Source organism: Macaca fascicularis, chromosome 7 (genome assembly GCF_037993035.2).
Source record: "Macaca fascicularis isolate 582-1 chromosome 7, T2T-MFA8v1.1".
Lineage (NCBI taxonomy): Eukaryota > Metazoa > Chordata > Mammalia > Primates > Cercopithecidae > Macaca > Macaca fascicularis.
This window is the reverse complement of record NC_088381.1, coordinates 74,559,945-74,578,921: the sequence shown is the minus strand read 5'-3', so window position 1 is coordinate 74,578,921 and position 18,977 is coordinate 74,559,945. Positions and strand designations below refer to the sequence as shown.

General features: G+C 52.9%; 1 protein-coding gene and 1 long non-coding RNA gene across 3 annotated transcripts in view; one reads left to right on the top strand and one right to left on the bottom strand.

Annotated features, from left to right (window-relative positions):
- LOC135971900 (uncharacterized) overlaps positions 1-318 on the bottom strand; it is a 36,926-nt gene extending 36,608 nt beyond the window's left edge. Inside the window, exon 1 of the long non-coding RNA XR_010588271.2 lies at positions 133-318. This is a non-coding gene — a long non-coding RNA (uncharacterized lncRNA). The remainder of the gene's footprint in view (positions 1-132) is intronic.
- A 116-nt stretch (positions 319-434) lies between these two features.
- Positions 435-17,721, top strand: IDH2 (isocitrate dehydrogenase (NADP(+)) 2). Of its 2 annotated transcripts, XM_045395995.2 has the most exons (11): positions 435-627; positions 10,177-10,268; positions 11,169-11,334; positions 13,045-13,205; positions 13,291-13,434; positions 14,166-14,302; positions 14,480-14,631; positions 16,344-16,456; positions 16,626-16,723; positions 16,817-16,909; positions 17,349-17,721. In XM_045395995.2, exons 1-11 carry the CDS (start codon positions 513-515, stop codon positions 17,434-17,436), a joined length of 1,359 nt encoding a protein of 452 aa, XP_045251930.1. In that variant the 5' UTR covers positions 435-512; the 3' UTR covers positions 17,437-17,721. The 2 variants fall into 2 exon arrangements, with proteins under 2 accessions (XP_045251930.1, XP_015308733.1); XM_015453247.3 differs by lacking the exons at positions 10,177-10,268; positions 11,169-11,334.
- Positions 17,722-18,977: the final 1,256 nt, after the last annotated feature.

Genomic DNA, 18,977 nt, shown 5'->3' with positions numbered 1-18,977 from the left:
TGGTCTTGGCTCAAGAATGCAGCAGCTGCGCTGGGCTAATGCGCCTTGGGGTTCCGCCCTGCAGGCGAGGGAAGCAAGGGTTCGCTCAGATTGACCTTTGGGTTTAAGCTAAAGCGCCAGTAACTGACATACAGGTTTACATGGGGCATCCTGGAGAGGGTCAGCCTCGCAAGCGGCTCTGCTAATCACCCAGCCCCGATTCCGCTAGCGGGTCCCGGTAGGTCTCACGCCTGTAGCTCCTGCAGAGCTGGGCTTTCAGCAGCGCCCACAGAAGCACCGGCCAGGCCCGGCCTCTGGGTCCCGGCTTCGCGGGACACTGGAGGCGTCGGAGGCCCTGGCCCCGCCTCCTCCCCGGCAAGGCCCAATGGGGCGGCGGGCCCGGCAGCCCCGCCCCGGTGGTGTCCGCTCGGCCCGCGCCCGCCAGGCCCAGCGTTAGCCCGCGGCAAGGCAGCTGGGAGGAGCGGCGCGCGCTCTGACCCCTCCCGCCCTGCTCTTTCACTCTCCTGCTTGGGATGGCCGGCTACCTGCGGGTCGTGCGCTCGCTCTGCAGAGCCTCAGGCTCGCGGCCGGCCTGGGCGCCGGCGGCCCTGACAGCCCCCACCTCGCAAGAGCAGACGCGGCGCCACTGTGAGTGCCGCGCGGAGGGTCCAGGCAGGCGCGCGCCCCCAGCTGCGACGTGGCAGCTTCCCAGGCTGGGGCGGGGGAGCGCGTCCAGCCAGCCCGCAGCCAGGGGACGGCGGGGCCGGGCGCACAAAGGGCCGGGGGGCAGCTTCGCTCCGTGCTCCCCCGCCCGGAGCTTCCCGGCCGGGCCAGGCGGTGGGGTGGGGACTTGAGGGACGGTGGCAACTGGTGGCCCGGGCGACGGCCAGTTCTGCGCGGGCGGGGGCTCGGGGCTGCCGCGCGCCCCTAGGTATTTCGGGAGGGGGTCCTGAGAGTGTCCGGGACCCGAAGGGTGGCCTGCCCGCCCTGCGCCCCTGGAACGAGACTAGCACCCGCTGGGGGCTGGAGCACCCCGCGCGCTCCCCTGGCGAGAGGGAGGGTCGTGGCGCGGCCCCTGCTCAGACAAAGGCTGGGAGGCGGGAGGCATGCACTTCCCCTTCCTTTTCAGCCAGGCGCACGCTGATACCAGGCCCACGTCAGCTATTTTTGGAGCCTTTTACACACAGCTGGAGGAGCGTCCTTTTTAATTTTCCCCTTTTGTTTGGCCGCCCCCACCCGCAGCCCTTCGCCTTCATCGCTGCACTTGAGGCTCCATCCTGGGGCCTCTCCTTGACTTGACCTGCCTTGGCAGGCACATGCCCTCCCTGCCTGGCTCACTCGCCGCAGAGATCTGGCAGCCCGCGCAAAATGTCACTTTGCGGAATTGTTCCCACGGCTTCTGGGTACCTTTAGCTTCCTGCTTAGGAGAGAAGACAGTAGTCGGGTCGTAATAAGCAAGACTTAACCCGAGCCTCCGTTACCAACGCAGGCTGCCTTGCCTGGCGTGTGGGCATCGGCCTGCCCCCTCACCCTGGCTACCCAACACAGCTACAAAAGGCAGGGAACAATGTAGGTCCCTTGGCCCTGTCTGATGCCTGTTGTCATGGAAACTCCTATCCTAATCTGGCCAGGAGCCCCTTGCAGTGAGCCAGGAGAGTGCGGAAGAGGGGGTGGGGCCCGCCGGCCCTGGCCTCACCAGAGGAGGTAATGGTTAACCGGGAGCAGCTGACTAGAGCTGGGGGGTAGGGAGGCTTGGGCCCCAGTCCTGCCTCCCCTCCCAAGGAGAAAGGGGCATGTCTGCTTTTGTACCTCTGGGAATCTGTCTCAGGGATCAGCCCAGCAACTCCCAGTTTCCAAGTGCCCCAGGCCCCTAAGATTCCCATAGAGCACACCACCTTCAGCAAAAATACGGTGGAAGTGAGCTACAATCTTTAATTCTCCCTTTTCTGCCTTGATGGTAAAAAAAGAAACAAAACAACACAAAAAACACAAAACTGGAACACAAAGCCCCTTTTAAGGGTCCTGAATTTGGATGCAGAAAAAGTAGTCAGTTGCGGGTCCTTCTAGAAGTCCCCATGTGGGTTGGTTATGAATGGGGAAATTGCTTGGTTTTTGAGTTGGACATCAGACTACATACAGTTGCGACTCTGCCAACTTGTTACCTGGCAACGCAGCTGGAGACAGAATACTTGGCATTCCCCTTGATGACAAGGGAAGAATATTTTTGGGCTAAAAGAGCCCCGTGTCTTTGCTGCCTGGTAATTCCTGCACGCATCTTTTCCTATTTTGCAACGCCATAGGCTTAGCGACTGCTGGTGATGTTTCTGGTAAGTTAGAGCTTGGGGCAGTGGGGGCCAGTTCTGTGAACCGCCCGGTGGGAGAATTACTTATCTAACCTTCCTTTACTCCACTCCTAACCCAGAAATTTCTTAATTCTTGCCCCTTAAGTGTGCAGATCTTTCTGCCATGTCAGATAAGGCCCTAGCTGCCCTGCCAGAGCTGATTTGGGTGGTTGTGTTTAGGCCTAGTAGGTACTGAGGAAAAGCCTCTTTGGAATGGCTGAGGCCTGCTCCCAGATCTTCTGTGTGAAGTTGAGGGCTCTTGGGCTGGTTCCATTCAGGGTATGAGGTGCTGGAAACTGCTCTTGGATTACTGGAAGCTGGAGTCAGTGGCCTTCTCTGGGGTTTATACTCTGTAAACTCATGTTAAAAATACCAGCAGATTACAAATATTAGTACACTGTAGGTTGTAAGCTTCTGCAGGGCATGGGGCCCAGTGCTGGTGAGAGATGCCACCTGTGTACATCTGGTGCAGGCTGCTGGTAAGAACTCACTGGCCCCTGTGTGGCAATGCATACCAGATGAGTGAGAGGGGAGGAAGCACATTCAGTGAAACAGAAGATGAGGGCAGGGCAGCCCTGACCACAGATGGCGTTGACTTCAACTTGACCTTTATTTATGTCTTTGGCAAAAGTAGTGTTCTCCTACTTTGTGCCAGACACCATGCCGGGTGCTGGGGATAGAGCTGGAAATGAAACCAGCAGAGACTCTTTCAAAACCCTTAGGAGCTCGAATTCTGATGTGGGAGGGGGCAGACAGTAAACAAGATAGACGTTGACTAGCGTGATATATGGGTACAAGAGCTAAGGAAGGCCAGGCACTGTGGCTCACACCTGTAATCCCAGCACTTTGGGAGGCTGAGGTGGGAGGATTGCTTGAGGCTGGGAACTCCAGACCAGCCTGGGCAATATAGTGAGATCCCGTCTCTACAAAAATAAAAAATAAAATTAGCCGGGCACAATGGTGCGTGTCTGTAGTCTTAGCTACTCAGGAGGATCACTTGAGCCCAGGAGGTCAAGGCTGCAGTGAGGTATGATTGTGCCACTGCACTCTAGCCTGGGTGACAAAGCAAGACCCTGCCTCCGCTCCCCACAAAAAAGAGAAGAGCTAAGGAGAAAAAGACAAGAAAGGTGTGCACAAAAGTTTGGATAGGGCAGCCAGAAAAGTCCTCACTGAAGGAATCACTGAGGAGGGGAGGAAGCAGGCCATTTTCTGGAAGCAGGGGAAGAGGGACTTGCAGGTGTCAAGGGCATGATGGAGGAGCAGAGAGGATGGTGTGAAGGCTGGCTCAGCAGGCACCAGGTTGAGTGATGGGATGAGGTTTGGCAGTGGGGTCTGTAGAGGGCTCACAGGCCGTTTTTGAGAACGTTGGCTTTTACTTTGCAGGGTTTTGAGAGAAGTGCCGTGATCTGATTTCCGTCTTATCAGGAGCATTCTAGCTTCAGGACCTGGCAAGAGAGGATGATGGCTTGGATCTGGATGGTGGCACTGGGGATGGTGAAGAAGTGGTTGGATTCTGGGTATATTTTAAAGGAAGTGCCAGTAGTGGGGAAAGGTTCCAGTTCAGGAGATTTTACATAACAATCTAGATACCCAGCAGGCACTCACTCATGGCAAGGATGGGCTTGTCTGAGGGTGGCTTCTGGTTTTGGTGGTTTGGATATGGATATGAGAGAAGGGAAGGAATGAAGGATGACACCAAGGAAACTACTAGAGTTTGTTCCAAAATGGCTGTTCTGGCCCAGCGGGGTGGCTCCCAGGACTTTGGGAGGCTGAGGCGGGCGGATCACTTGGGGCCAGCAGTTCGAGACCTTCTTGGCCACCATGGTGAAACCTCGTCTCTACTAAAAATACAAAAATTAGCTGGGTGTGGTGGCGGGTGCCTGTAATCCCAGCTACTCTGGAGGCTGAGGCAGGAGAATTGCTTGAACCTGGGAGGTGGAGGTTGCAGTGAGCCAAGATCATGCCACTGCCCTCCAGCGTGGGCGATGAGTGAGACTCCATCTCAATAAATACATACATACATACATAAAATAAATTATACAAAATTACTGTCCAGCCTTCTTGAGCCCCCAGGAATTGGAACCTTTCCCCACTCTCTGATCCTTTGCTGGGACGTGCTGACTGAACAGCCTCTCTATTGAGAGCATGGGTCGGAATGTGGAGGGAGCAGTTATGCCTGGGGCTGGCTGCCTGTGACTGGACCTCTAGCCTCCTGCTGGGAGCAGCAGAAAGCCAGGGATGGGTTTTGAAATCCTTACTTGGTATTGGGTGCTAGGAGCCCCAGACTCGGCCTAATGGGCCTCTGGTGAGTGGTGTAATTCCATTCTGCCCTCTCGCTAAGAGACCAGTGTTTGTGCAATGCATCAGCTGAAGATTCATGGTGGCTGTCACTTTGGAGGTTTTCAGGGAGGCTTAGCTGCTGCTCCATGCATTTCAGATAGCTTGTCACCACGTGTCTCCCAGAGAAGGGCAGACCATGGCTGTATCTCCACCATACAGGCTGAAGAGCAGACAGGGGTCTCAAACTCCAGTGCCCTGGGCCACACTGGAGGGCACTTAGCTGTCATGGAATGAAGGGAGAGGCCCCCCTCAGCCCAGCCCATCCTTGCCATGAGTGAGTGCCTGCTGCATATCTAGATTTTTATATAAAATCTCCTGATTTTATTTTGACTGGTTTAAATTTTTATTATTTTGGAAAAAAAGTATAAAACTTACCATGTTAATCATTTTTCAGTGTACAGTATTGTTGAGTACATTCACACTGTTGTGTAACCATTACCACCATCCATCACCAGAACTTTGTCACCTTGCAAAACTGAAACTCTCTACCCATTAAACAACACCTCCCCATTTCCGGTCCCCAGTCCCTGGCAACCACCATTTTACTTTCTGTTTCTATGAATTTGACTATTCTAGGTACCTCATGTAAGTAGAATCATATGGTATTTGTCTTTTGTGACTGGTTTATTTTACATAGCATAATGCCCCCCAGGTTCATCCACTTTGTAGCAGGTGTCAGAATTTCCCACCTTTTCAAGGCTGAATCATATTCCATTGTAGATACAGTAGTCCCCCTTATCCTTGGAGGATGCATTTCAAGACCCCCAGTGGATACCTGAAACTGCAGAGCCTGTAGATACTGTGTTTTTTCCTATGCATACAGATCTATGATAAAGTTTAATTTATGAATTAGGGACAGTAAGAGATTAGCAATAATACTAGTAATAAAATAGAACAATTATAACAATATAGTATAATGAAAGTTACATGAATGTAGTCTCTCTTAAAATATCTTATTGTACTGTACTCACCTATTTTTGGACTATGGTTGACTGTGGGTAACTGACACCACAGGTAACTGACGTCATGGAAATAAAACCTTGGATAAGGGGGGACTGTATCACATTGTCTTTATCCATTCATCTGTGATGGACACGTGGGTTGCTTCTCCCTTTTGCCATTGTGAACACTGCTGCTATGAATGTGGGCATACATGTATCTCTTTCAGACCCCGCTTTCAATTTTTTTTGAATGTATATCCAGAAGCAGAATTGCTGGATCATAATAGTAATTCTTTTTCTTTTAGCTGAGGAACACCCATACTGTTTTCCACAGCAGCTGCACCATTTCACATTCCCACCAACAGGTCACAATAGTTCCAATTTCTCCACATCCTTGCCAGCACTTTATTTTCTGTTTTTTTGTTGTTTTTCTTTTTGTTTTTTTCCCCCCCAATAGTAGCTATTTTAGTGGTTGTGAGGGGATAGTGGGGTGGTATCTCATTATGGTTTTGATTTGCATTTCCCTAATGATTAGTGATGTTGAGCATCTTTTCATGTGCTTGTTGGCCATTTGTATATCATCTTTGGACTTGAAATGTCCACTTAAGTCTTTTGTCCATTATATTTATTTATTTCCTGTTACCCAGGCTGGAGTGCAGTGGCGTGATCTCTGTTCACTGCAACCTCCACCTCCTGGGTTCAAACAGTTCTCCTGCCTCAGCCTCCCAAATAGCTGGGACTACAGGTGTGTGTCACCACACCAGGCTAATTTTTTTTCTATTTTTAGTAGAGACAGAGTTGCACCATTGTGGCCAGGCTGGTCTTGAACTCCTGACCTCAAGTGATCTGCCCACCTCGGCCTCCCAAAGTGTTGGGATTACAGGAGTGAGCCACGGTGCCCAGCCAGTCTTTCGTCCATGTTAACAAGGAGTTATTTGTTTTATTGTTGAGATTTACTGATTTTTAAAACTTGGCCACCAGGTAAGATTTTTTTTAAAAAACCACTACCTGGAACAAGCAGAACAAGTCTCTGCTGGCCTCGGCTCATGTGTTTTAGGCATTTCAGTCTCCCAGTGGGGTACTGGATAAGTGCATAGTTAGCACTTGCCGGTGAGTAAATAAGCAGGTCCCATGGTCCCTGAGGGTTGACACACCAGGTCTTTGATCTTGACCTTGAACTCTCCTAGCCATGCCTGCCTGAAGGCCAACCGTGGAGCCCAGGCTGAGGCTGAAACCTGTAAAACTGGCCCCAAGTGAGTCTCTTCTTAGGGCTCCAGATTATGATAGTTCATTTTTTTTGTTTTAAAACAAATTTGATTAGCTGTTCTCAAATGAACTCATAGGAGATGCTCCCCAGAACTAAACTAGCTCTACAACAGCTCAGCAGACTTTCTGCAGGTTCTGCAGCTCTTTCCACTCAAGCTTTAGAGAAAAGTGAAAGAATATTGTAGATTGGGTTCAAAATCCCCATCGCATCTTGGGAAAGGTGGCAGAGCCAGCAGCAGCCAGCCACCTTTTGTTCTCTAGGGAATGAAACAGTTCAAGGCTGTGTTTGTGTTCTGCTTCCCTACATCTGACCCACAGGTCTTCCAGAGACTGCATTTGGGTCAGGGACCTGGGTTCTATCTTGCCTCTGATGCAGACCACACTCTCTGAGTCTCATTATTCCCCCTAAATGATCTCTAAGATTATTTTTAGATTAAAAAAAAAAACACCTCTTTGCATGTCTTTGGAAAGTGAGTTGTTTGAGGTCTGTTAGGCTTTAGTCACTTTTGTTTTAAATGTGCCATGGTGGTTTCTAGGCCTGCTTTTCACAGGTATTCTGTCCCTTGTCAACTTAGCAGTTGTCAGTTCTTCCGACTTCTTTCCTTTCCTTTCCTTTCCCTTCTCCTCCCCTCTCCCCTCCCCTCTCCCCTCCCCTCCCCTCCCCTCCCCTCTCCTCTTCTTTTTTCTTTTCTTTTTGATGGAATCTCGCTCTGTTGCCCAGGCTGGAGTGTAGTGGCGTGATCTCGGCTCACTGCAACCTCCGCCTCCCGGGTTCAAGTGATTCTCCTGCCTCAGCCTCCCCGGTAGCTGGGATTACAGGCACATGCCACCACGCCCGACTAATTTTTGTATTTTTAGTACAGATGGAGTTTCACCATGTTGGCCAGGCTGGTCTTGAACTCCTTACCTTCAGTGATCCACCTGTCTCAGCCTCCCAAAGTGCTAGGATTACAGGCGTGAGCCATTGCACCCAGCCCCAACCCAGTGTTTTCAGATAAGCATTCTCTTCCCTTCATCTGATTTGCTGTGTCTAATCTAGAGTGGAGCTGGAAGACACATCACTACGTTTCTAAGGACTGTGTGTAACACAAGAGTAAGCAGGTTGTAAGTGAGGCTGAGGAGTGCTGCTTTGGGGGAAGGGCACAGCTCTCAGCCATCCTGTTCCGAGCTGGTGAGATTTCCCTGTGACTGAAGTTTTAGTAGATCTTGTTCCCTGCTCTGCAGTTGCTGCTGCTTCCCAGGCTGTGGGCAGAGGAGCAGGCTGGTGCTCCGGTGCCCCTGTCTGCTGCAGGCTGAGGTTCAACAAACCTTGTCCAAGGCAGCTGTACTGATTCATTGTTAGGTGGCCAGTTCCTGAGCTTTCTTTGAAATGCACTTACCATACTGTTGGGTTTTCCTGCAAGTCAGACTCTCCTTCAGCAGCGTCTCCTGCTCCCTACCCTCCATTGTCTCCTTGGACCTCTGATCAGCCCCTCATTGAGTCCTTTGATGCTTCTCTGGTAGGACTGACCGACCTGCGTCGACTGGGATCAAGGGTTCAGAGTTCCATTCGCAGGTGCTGTAAGCCTGTCCTTCCTGTTGAATAAGATCAGAGTCCTCGTGGCTCTGCTGTTTTCAAGCTCTGTAACCTTGGGCAGTAAGCTGTTAACCTCTCTGAGCCTCAGTTTCCCACATTTAAAATGGAGATAACGGCCAGGTGTGGTGGCTCATGCCTGTAATCCCAGCACTTTGGGAGGCCAAGCCAGGAGGATCACCTGAGGTTAGGAGTTCCAGACCAGCCTGGCCAACATTGCAAAACCCCGTCTCTACTAAAAATACAAAAATTAGCCAGACTTGTTGGCATGTGCCTGTAATCCCAGCTACTCGGGAAGCTGAGACAGGAGAATGGCTTAAACGTGGGAGGCGGGCGGAGGTTGCAGTGAGCCAAGATCGCGCCATTGCATTCCAGCCTGGGCGACAGAGCAAAGACTCTGTCACAAAAAATAAAAATAAAAATAAATAAATAAATAAAATGGAGGTAATGATACCTCCTTGGGGTTATTTTTGGGATTAAATGGAATCACATTATATAGCATTGGTACCCTGTAAAGCACATAGTAGGCACTCAATACTTATCTATATACCATTTCCTTTATCACTACAAGTTAGTTAAGGGCTCTTGGGTTACAAGCAACAGACAAAGTGACTGGTTAACTTGGAGAGGATTTTATTATGAGCTACACAGGGTAGCTCATAGAATTGCAGGGAAAACTGTAAAGAACTAAGTCTTGGACAAAAGAAATATCTAGGCATGGGCGTGTAGCCCCAGCTACTAGGGAGGCTGAGGTGCAAAAAATAGCTGGGTGTGGTGGCATGCGCCTGTAGTCCCAGCTACGTGGGAGGCTGTGGTCGGAGCATCACTTGAGGCCAGGAGGTCGCTGCTGCAGTAAGCTATGATGGCATCAGTGCATTCCAGCCTGATCAACAGAACAGGACCCTGCCAAGAAAGAGAGAGAGAGAGAGAGAGAGAGAGAGAGAGAGAGAGAGAGAGAGAGAGAGAGAGAGAGAGAGAAAGGGAGGACTGAAGGACAGGAAGGAAGGAAGGAAAGAAAAGGAAGGAAGGAAAGAAAGGAAAGGAAGTAAGTGAGGATGGATCCAGGTGCTCTAAACCAGCAGTTACCAAACTTTTTGGCACCAGGGGCCAGTTTCATGGAAGACAATTTTTCCATGGGTGGCAGGGTGGTGGGCAGCGGCGATGGTTTTGGGATGATTCAGGTGCATTACGTTTATTGTGCACTTTATTTCTATTATTATTACATTGTAATATATAATGAAAAAATTATACAGCTCACCATAATGTACAATCGGGGGGAGCCCTGAGCTTGTTTTCCTGCAACTAGACAGTCCCATCTGGAGGTGCTGGGAGACAGTGACATCATCACGCATTAGATTCTCATAAGGAGCACGCAACCTAGATCCCTTGCGTGCGCAGTTCCCAGGCATGAGCTCAGGTGGTAGTGCTCACTCGCCTGCTGCTCTCCTGCTGTGTGGCCCAGTTCCTAACAGTCCATGTACCTGCATTAAAGGCTGTGGCCTGGTCTGCTGACCTCTCTCCAGAGCCCACGGTACTAGTCCATGGCCTGGGAGTTGGGGGCCCCTGCTCTAAGCAGTCAGGGAGCTGATTTGCAGACGGGGGAGTGGACGCTGGGCAATTGGAGCCCTGGCTTTCTGCCACCGTCTCCTGGTGAAGGGCGGGCCTGGCCGGGAGGAGAGGGCGCCCCACTCCAGCCTCCCCAGGGGCATGATGTACTATGTGTCCCCGCTTCTAGATGCTGACAAAAGGATCAAGGTGGCAAAGCCTGTGGTGGAGATGGATGGTGATGAGATGACCCGTATTATCTGGCAGTTCATCAAGGAGAAGGTAGTGCCCCGTCCCGAAGTGGGTGGCTCTCCAGGTGGGCTGGCCAGGGAGTGTTCTGTCCCACAGGGTCTTCTGGACTGCAGGTCCCTAGGACTCCCCCGTTGTCCTGGTTGGGCAGCAGCAGCAGTTTCTCCCCGTCTGTCTACCCTTCTTTCACATCTGGTCCGCTAATCGTTTGGAAGTCGTCAGGCGGGGGCCTGTCCCCAGCGGTCTGTGTTGTGCTGGTGCCAAATCCCACACGTTGTGTCAACTTTGAGCAGCTTCAAGGTTAATCCTGTATCATTTCCATCTTGATCCCCTGCATTTTACCTCACTTCTTGAAAAGGAGTGAAAGAGGAACAGGGCTGGTGTGCAGGGCAGTGCCCCGGCCTGCAGCTGTGGTGAGCTGCCCTGGCAAAGGGGTCCCAGTATGGCTACTTGGCGTCTCCAAAGTTGCCGTGGTCTGTGTATGTCCAGGAGAGCATGCAGTCCTTGTGAAGGCGCCACACTGTGTGTGCGTTCATGGGACACAGGTTGAGAACTGCCACTTCCGATTGTCAGATCTCAAAGCACTTGAGGAGAGGAGGAGACCAGTTGTATGGAGAAATCTAGATGTACGTGGGGTTGGGGTTTGGCTGAGTCGGCGGGCTGTGTGAGGCGGGCGGGCAGATAGGCACAATGGGGGAAGAACCCTCCAAAAGGCTGGGGCCTGGCCTGCCAACATCTCTCCAGAGCCCCAGCCTCTGCCAGCTCTGGCCAGGCCCCACTGAGAAATGGCTGGCTCCAGCTTTCTGCTGCGCCCCTCCACTCATCCCTGTTCTGACTGTCTCCTGCTGTGGCCTGCAGACTTCCTATGCTGCCCTTTGTTGTCGTGTCCCTGAATCGCTGGGGTGACGCCTTGCTCTGGCCCTCTGTCCCCAGCTCATCCTGCCCCACGTGGACATCCAGCTAAAGTATTTTGACCTCGGGCTCCCAAACCGTGACCAGACCGATGACCAGGTCACCATTGACTCTGCATTGGCCACCCAGAAGTACAGTGTGGCTGTCAAGTGTGCCACCATCACCCCTGATGAGGCCCGTGTGGAAGGTGCGAGGGTGTGGAGGTGGGCGGGCCAGGGAGGGTCACAGGCTTCTCCCACCTGCCTCTCCAGACTTGGGGTGGGGCAGTTGGCCATGTCACTCACCTCAGGACTGGGAGGTTGGGAGGCTCCGGAGCTGGGGCTTTCCTAAGGCCAACTGCACCTGAGGCTAGTCTCCCTGTGTGTGCCTGGTGGACAGTGGGGCCTCAGAGGTCACTGTTGATGAGGCTGGGGCAGGCATGGGAAAGGGGCTGGCCTCAGGTTCCACGGTTAGGGCACAGCAGAGCTGAGGACAGAATCCACGTCTTCCATCTCCCAGGACAGTGGTGTTTCTGCTGCACTCTATGGCTCTGACAGTGGTAGGTGTCATTGGTGACAGGGCTGAGGAGGAGGAAGGTAATGCTGATGTGGTCACAGTAATGATGGCTTCTTTGGGCAGCAGTCCATTCTGGCGTGGACAATCTTGCAGGCAGGTTTGCAGAGAGATTGTGCAGAGGAGTGCTGTGTGTAAGGCCTGTGTCCTTCAGAGCCTCAGCAGCCTCTGGGGAACATCGCTATTGCCCTCCTGCTGCTGGCTTGGCCTTGCAGGTCTGCCCCTGTCCCCATGGTCATGCAGGATCACTGAGAAGTGCCTCCCCCCCCCCCCCCCCAGGCCTGGACTGGCTTCTGGTCCTTGGCTGTTGGGACCGCTCTCGAGGGTTCCATGAAGTGACAGTAGTGTGTGAGCAGAGAGGCCAGGTTTGGATAATTTGAGAAAGGATGGTTGAGGAGTTTTCTGAGCTCTCTCTTCCTACTTTCCACAGTCGGAGGGAGCGGGCGGGAAGCACTCAAGATACATCTGCAAACTCCCCAGGCCTGCCCCTGTCCTGCAGGTCATGCCTGACCCACAGCACTGGGATCATTTGAGTGCTGAGCTCTTCATTTCACCTGAACCCTGGGAGTTATGTATCCCCATTTATAGGACAAGGCAGAAGAGGGTCACAGCCTTAGGAACTGGGGCGGCGTTGGGGCCAGGACCGGAGCATGTGGAGTGGGCAGTGTGTTGTCAGGCTTCGTCAGACAAGCCCTTCTCCCGGACTGTACTCCCTCCATGTGTGACGTGGGAATCATAATGGCCAACAGAGCACTTAGCATGGACCGGGCACCGTTCTAGGCCCTTTACACACGAGCTCATTTAGTCCTTATGACAACACTTAGGCTAGGTATTTTTCCAGTAATTTTCTTTTACAGCTTCAGTTGAGTCACTTTTGTAAGCCTCACCATTAAAATTGGCAGACTTGGCTCACGCCTGTAATCCCAGCACTTTGGGAGGCTGAGGCAGGCAGATCACCTGAGGTTGGGAGGTTGAGACCAGCCTGACCAACATGGAGAAACCCCGTCTCCACTAAAAATACAAAATTAGTTGGGTGTGGTGGCACATGCCTATAATCCCAGCTACTCGGGAGGCTGAGGCAGGAGAACTGCTTGAACCCGGGAGGCGAAGGTTGTGGTGAGCCGAGATCGCGCCATTGCGCTCCAGCGTGGGCAATAAGAGCAAAACTCCATCTCAAAAAAAAAAAATTGGCAGACTCCAGAGCCCACACATTTGCACTCTAGACTCCACTGCCTCCCTCGTGAAGAATTTTAGGACCGCCGTCTGACTGTGTTGTTGCTTGGGGTTCAAATTCTGGTTGAAAGGTGGCGGCTGCAGTGGGACCACTTTATCTCTGTCCTCACAGAGTTCAAGCTGAAGAAGATGTGGAAAAGTCCCAATGGAACTATCCGGAACATCCTGGGGGGGACTGTCTTCCGGGAGCCCATCATCTGCAAAAACATCCCACGCCTCGTCCCTGGCTGGACCAAGCCCATCACCATTGGCAGGCACGCCCATGGCGACCAGGTAGGCCAGGGTGGGAGAGGGGATCCACTGACCTGGGTACCCCCCGACTGGAGCTCCTGGCCTAGCCATTCTCTTGTCTCTGCAGTACAAGGCCACAGACTTTGTGGCAGACCGGGCTGGCACGTTCAAAATGGTCTTCACCCCGAAAGATGGCAGCGGTGTGAAGGAGTGGGAAGTGTACAACTTCCCCGCAGGCGGTGTGGGCATGGGCATGTACAACACTGATGAGGTGAGGCTGGCTCTGGCATCCTGGGCCCCTCCTCTCCCAGCTTGTCTCTTCATCTCTGTCTCGTGGTTTTCCTTTCTTCTGTGATGGCCTCATTCTTAGGCCACAAAGAGGCAGAAATGGCCACCAGGGCTGGGCATGGTGGCTGACACTTGTAATCCCAGCACTTTGGGAGGCCGAGGCAGGAGGATTGCTTGAGGCCGGAAGCTTGAGACCAGCCTGGGCAACAGTGAGACCCCATCTCTTGGAAAAAAAAAAAAGAAGAAGAAAGAAAAGAAAAGAAGTGGCCACAAACAGCTCCAGGCGTACTCCTGCCTGCTTGGCTACCCTATCAGAAGAGAATGCCTCTTTACCCTCAGTTCCAGCTCAAATGCCAGGTTGAGTCACATGACCACCTCTGAGCCAATCATAGAGGCCTGGGGGAGAAGGGCTTCTGATTGGATAAGCCAGGGACACACTGTCAACCCCAGCGCTAGGCCTGGGAATTAGCCCTGCCCAGCCACTAGTCTAAGAACTGGGGAAAAGCCGGTGCTTTCCAAAGCAAAGTTGAGGGGCCTCTTGCTCCTGGGAAGTTGAGAGGGAGAGGCTGGGCCAGCAGAAACATCCTGTTCACTGCACGGAGGCTGGTGTTAAACAGTCGTGTGGGCCGCGGGGCACCGTTCCTGGGAGGTGGGAGGTTGCTGGCAATCTCCAGGCTAGGGCACCACGCCAGGGCCCTGTCTCTCCCGCTGCAGTCCATCTCGGGTTTCGCGCACAGCTGCTTCCAGTATGCCATCCAGAAGAAATGGCCGCTGTACATGAGCACCAAGAACACCATACTGAAAGCCTACGATGGGCGTTTCAAGGACATCTTCCAGGAGATCTTTGACAAGTAAAGCCTCATCCATGTACTCCGTGGCCTTTCTTCCCTTCCCCCCATGCTGTTCCCATCCTATACCCTGGGGAGGTCACTATTAGAATGCATTTGGCTCAGCTCCGAGGCTCAGGGAGGGATCCCCAGCCTGTCAGCCTTCTGCCCTCTCCCCATAACAGACCTTTTTACTCCCAGGCACTATAAGACCGACTTCGACAAGAATAAGATCTGGTATGAGCACCGGCTCATTGATGACATGGTGGCTCAGGTCCTCAAGTCTTCGGGCGGCTTTGTGTGGGCCTGCAAGAACTATGACGGAGATGTGCAGTCAGACATCCTGGCCCAGGGTATGCTGGGAGGATGCTGCTCCCTGTGGGGGTGGACTATTGGTCTTCTCTGGCTGGAGGGATTTTCAGACCCTTTTGGTAGAAAACTCTAGTGGAGCAGCAGGACTCATTGCAGGGTCCTCTGTGGACAGCAGGGGGCAAGAGCTCCCTGGCATCTGAGGGAGAGAGGATCACAAATTAGGTTTAGACTGGTGTATTACTGAGGCTGCTCTTAGAGAGAAAGGAGGGCACAGGAATTCCAGGGCTAGGTTGTCAGCCCTAGGTTGCTCCAGTCCATGATGGAGCCTCATGACTCTGATTCCAGTAGGAAAATGGGATCAAGCAGGACTGGAGGTTCTTTAAACTACAGCGAATGCTTTTTGCATAGTGAACCTAATGGATGGAAGAGAATGTCGGGGAAGCTTGCAAACCCCCAAGCCCTAGGGTGTCCTAAAAGACAAATCAGATTGCAGTAAAAAGTATAGGTGATGAGGTCAGGAGTTTGAGACCAGCGTGGCCAACATGGCGAAACCCCGTCTCTGCTAAAAATGCAAAAAAGTCAGCCGGGCGTGGAGGCGGGCGTGGTGGCAGGCACCTGTAATCCCAGCTACTTGAGAGGCTGAGGCAGGAGAATCTCTTGAACCCCAGAGGCAGAGGTTGCAGTGAGCCGAGATTGCGCCATTGCACTCCAGCCTGGGCAACAAGGGTGAAACTCCGTCTTCAAAAAAAAAAAAAAAAATAGGTGAGACCGTTAGAGAAGAACAGCGAGAAATGGGCCAATTGTCTTGGGAACAAGAGCAGGAAAGGTGGTAGGCATGGGAAACAGGCAGGACATAGAGAGTGAAAGAGAAACCTAAGTTTGCCAGGGCAGCTCCTGGTAAGGGGAAAAGGGAAGCCCGGGACCGGTTCTGATGAAAAGCAGAGTCTTGTTACTTTGTGTAAACCTTTGGCTTTACTTTGGAAAGTTCAGTGGGGATCCTCTCACCAGAACAATTCCCATGTAGGATAGAAGGATGAAACGCCGTGGCAGATGAGGCAGAGACGTGAAAATTAACCTTAAGTGTCTAAGGAATGGTGTGAAGGTGCAGGTAAAATGGAGAAGGGATTGCTCACAGCCAAAATTCTTAGAATTCATAGACAAAGCATTTTCCTGTAGATGTTGTCCATGTTTTCTTTCTTCAATCCTTATTTTGGTGTCATGGGGGTGCCTTTGAAGCCCTGGAGCCCTTGACAATAGAAAAGTTTGCTGGAGTTGACATGTGGATTTGGGAACATTCGGAAATTAATCAAAAAGCTTGAAAGTGGCCTAAGAGAGCAGCTGCAAAAGTGATTGTCGGGAAATAGCTGACCACAGCTTTATTGTTTTGCTTGAATGTGCCTCCAGGTCACGAGCCAGGCTGGATGGCAGGCTGTGGGGGACCACAGGACTCTGTGGGGTCTTGGGCCCTATGGGCCACAGGCTGTGGGGTGCCTGGAGCTGGTGACACAGATGGATGTTAATGTGCTGCTGATAGCCACCCTCTAGTGCCCTCCAGCCCTGTGCTGGGCCCTGGAGACCCACAGCAGGGTAGAGAGGCCTGGAACAGTCCCTGTCCTCCCAGTTGCAGTTGGGGGAGGCTGAGTAGAGCCACAAACTGTGACAGCTACAATATTGGGTTATAGAGGGCAGCAGGGCTCAGCTGGGTGGCCCCAGGAGAGGCGAGGCCCTGAGAGAAAGGCTTTCTACCCTCCAGGCTTTGGCTCTCTTGGCCTGATGACGTCTGTTCTGGTCTGCCCTGATGGGAAGACGATTGAGGCTGAGGCTGCTCATGGGACTGTCACCCGCCACTATCGGGAGCACCAGAAGGTGAGTGCAGGGCATGGGGCCTCACAATGCCCCTCTACCTCTAGCCCACTGGGCTAACAGCTGGAAGGACCAGCCTGACCCGCCAGTCCCCAGGGGTGGGCAGCTGTATCTGAGCAGCCTCCTCGCTAGCTGGCTCGGCTCTTGATCCCCCTGCGACCCCCGTCCCCAGGGCCGGCCCACCAGCACCAACCCCATCGCCAGCATCTTTGCCTGGACACGTGGCCTGGAGCACCGAGGGAAACTGGATGGGAACCAGGACCTCATCAGGTGAGCATGGAGGGAAAGGCCGGAGCTGCTCAGGACAGGCTCTGGGTCCTGCCCTTGCACAGATGGGGTCTCATTCTGCCCCATCCCCCATAGGTTTGCCCAGACGCTGGAGAAGGTGTGCGTGGAGACGGTGGAGAGCGGAGCCATGACCAAGGACCTGGCGGGCTGCATTCATGGCCTCAGCAAGTGCGTGGCCTGGGGTGGTGGGCAGACCCTGGGGCCAGGTGGGAGGAAGCCAGGGAACCCTTCCTAAAGTTCCCCTCATGAGTCAGCTTAGCTGTCAGGGGGCCTGGGGCAGGACATATCCATAGCCCCAAGAGATTGCTCAGGCCAGCCTCTGCAGACCAGGCCTAGTGAGTTCCTCCCCATCCCTGAGGCTGGCTGCTCAGAGCTCCTTCTGACCCTGCCCACGCCCCTTTCCCAGCTTCTCTCAGGAGAGCAGTTACCTGGAAAGACAGACCCTACTGGTGCCTGCCAAATCGCTGTGGCCTCATGGCAGTGGCCTATAGCTGGCCTCTGGCCTATAGCCTGGATGGCAGGAGATGGCTGTTCTGATGCCCAAGCTCAGGCTGTTCCCTGGAAGGGCCTGGAGCCGCCCCTGATGTGAGTGGTGCTCTCTCTGCAGTGTAAAGCTGAACGAGCACTTCCTGAACACCACGGACTTCCTCGACACCATCAAGAGCAACCTGGACAGAGCCCTGGGCAGGCAGTAGAGGGAGGCGCCACCCATGGCTGCAGTGGATGGGCCAGGGCCGAGCCGGCGGGTCCTCCTGAGCACGGCAGAGGGTGAGCCTCACAGCCCCTCTCTGGAGGCCTTTCTGGGGGATTTTTTGTAAGTGAGATGTTTTTAAAAGCATATGTGTGTTTCCCCTCCTGGTGACGTGAGGCAGGAGCAGTGTGTTTTACCTCAGCCAGTCAGTATGTTTTGCATACTGTAATTTATATTGCCCTTGGAACACATGGTGCCATATTTAGCTACTAAAAAGCTCTTCACAAAACTGTCTGCTGTGTTTGTCCCTGACGGGAGGAGGTAGTGGGACCCTGAGGCAGAGGCCCTGCTAGAGCTGGCAGGTTCCCCTGGGGCAGACCAGAGCACCTCAGGAAGGGGCTGCCACCGCGGGGAGGGGACCAGGCAGCCCTGGGATCCCGCATTCCACAGGGGCCCCCTGCGGAGCTCTCGGACACTCAGGGCACAGGCCTGTGGGTTCCCTGGAAATTTCTAGCATGATCCAGTTTCTGTGTCCAGTTCTGCATTCTGAGAGTCAATCAGTCCCTGATAGGTTGTCATTGATTGTTTTCTTCATTGGTTTTAACCTTCTAAACATCTCCAGACCACTTTCTTAGCCTTTCTCTAGGTACTAAAAACAGGTCCTACCCACACCTGCCTCACACTTCTCCTTTCCAAGGCTGACTGAGTTTGGCGGGGCTTGGGTGTGGGTGAACGAGGGCCCCGCATTGTCTAGGCCAGCGGTTCCCAGGCTTGGGTTCACTTCACCATGCATTGGCAAAACTAGAAAAGTAAGCTTGTGAAAAATTGCTCTCAGCCAGGCATAGTGGTGCACGCCTATAATCCCAGTACTTTGGGAGACTGAGGTGAGTGGATCACTTGAGGCCAGGAGTTCGAGACCAGCCTGGCCAACATGGTGAAACCCCATCTCTACTCAAAATACAAAAATTAGCTGGGCATGGTGTTGCACACCTGTAGTCCCAGCTACTCGGGAGGCTGAGGCAGGAAAATGGCTTGAACCTGGGAGGCAGAAGTTGCAGTGAGTCGAGATTGCACCAGTGCACTCCAGCCTGGGTGACAGAGCAAGACTGTCTCAAAAACAAACAAAAATTGCTCTATGCAAGTTCTTTAGCCCCATGTAAAAAGGAAAAATAAAAGTTGCTCTAAAGCTACATATAATCAAAAGGACTGTCTGCTGCATAGTAAGTTCTGCAAAGCTTCTACTTTTTGGTGTTAAAATGTCCTGGAGAAGAGTTGTATAATCTTTATAAAGTCCTGGCTGGGTGTGGTGGCTCATGCCTACAGTTCCAGCACTTTGGGAGGCCGGGAGTTTGAGGCTGTAGTGAGCTATGATTGCACCTGAGTAGAGTGAGACCCCATCTCTCAAAATCCCATCTTACAAAGTCCCTTTCCTAAATACTAGGGGGACTCCTATGGCTCCTGAAACCTGACCATTGCTGTAGACTGAGTGGCCTTGGAAGGGCTCTAGCCCTCCACCCACACTGGTGACCCCCCGCTTCCTCTTCC

What these genes read in the sequence shown, in the direction of transcription:
- IDH2 (XM_045395995.2), top strand. Translation starts at nt 513, where the DNA reads ATGGCCGGCTACCTGCGGGTCGTGCGCTCGCTCTGCAGAGCCTCAGGC. An exon ending in GCATGTACAACACTGATGAG is followed by an intron (nt 13,435 to 14,165) that starts GTGAGGCTGGCT and finishes CTCCCGCTGCAG; the next exon opens with TCCATCTCGGGTTTCGCGCA. An exon ending in TGCATTCATGGCCTCAGCAA is followed by an intron (nt 16,910 to 17,348) that starts GTGCGTGGCCTG and finishes CTCTCTCTGCAG; the next exon opens with TGTAAAGCTGAACGAGCACT.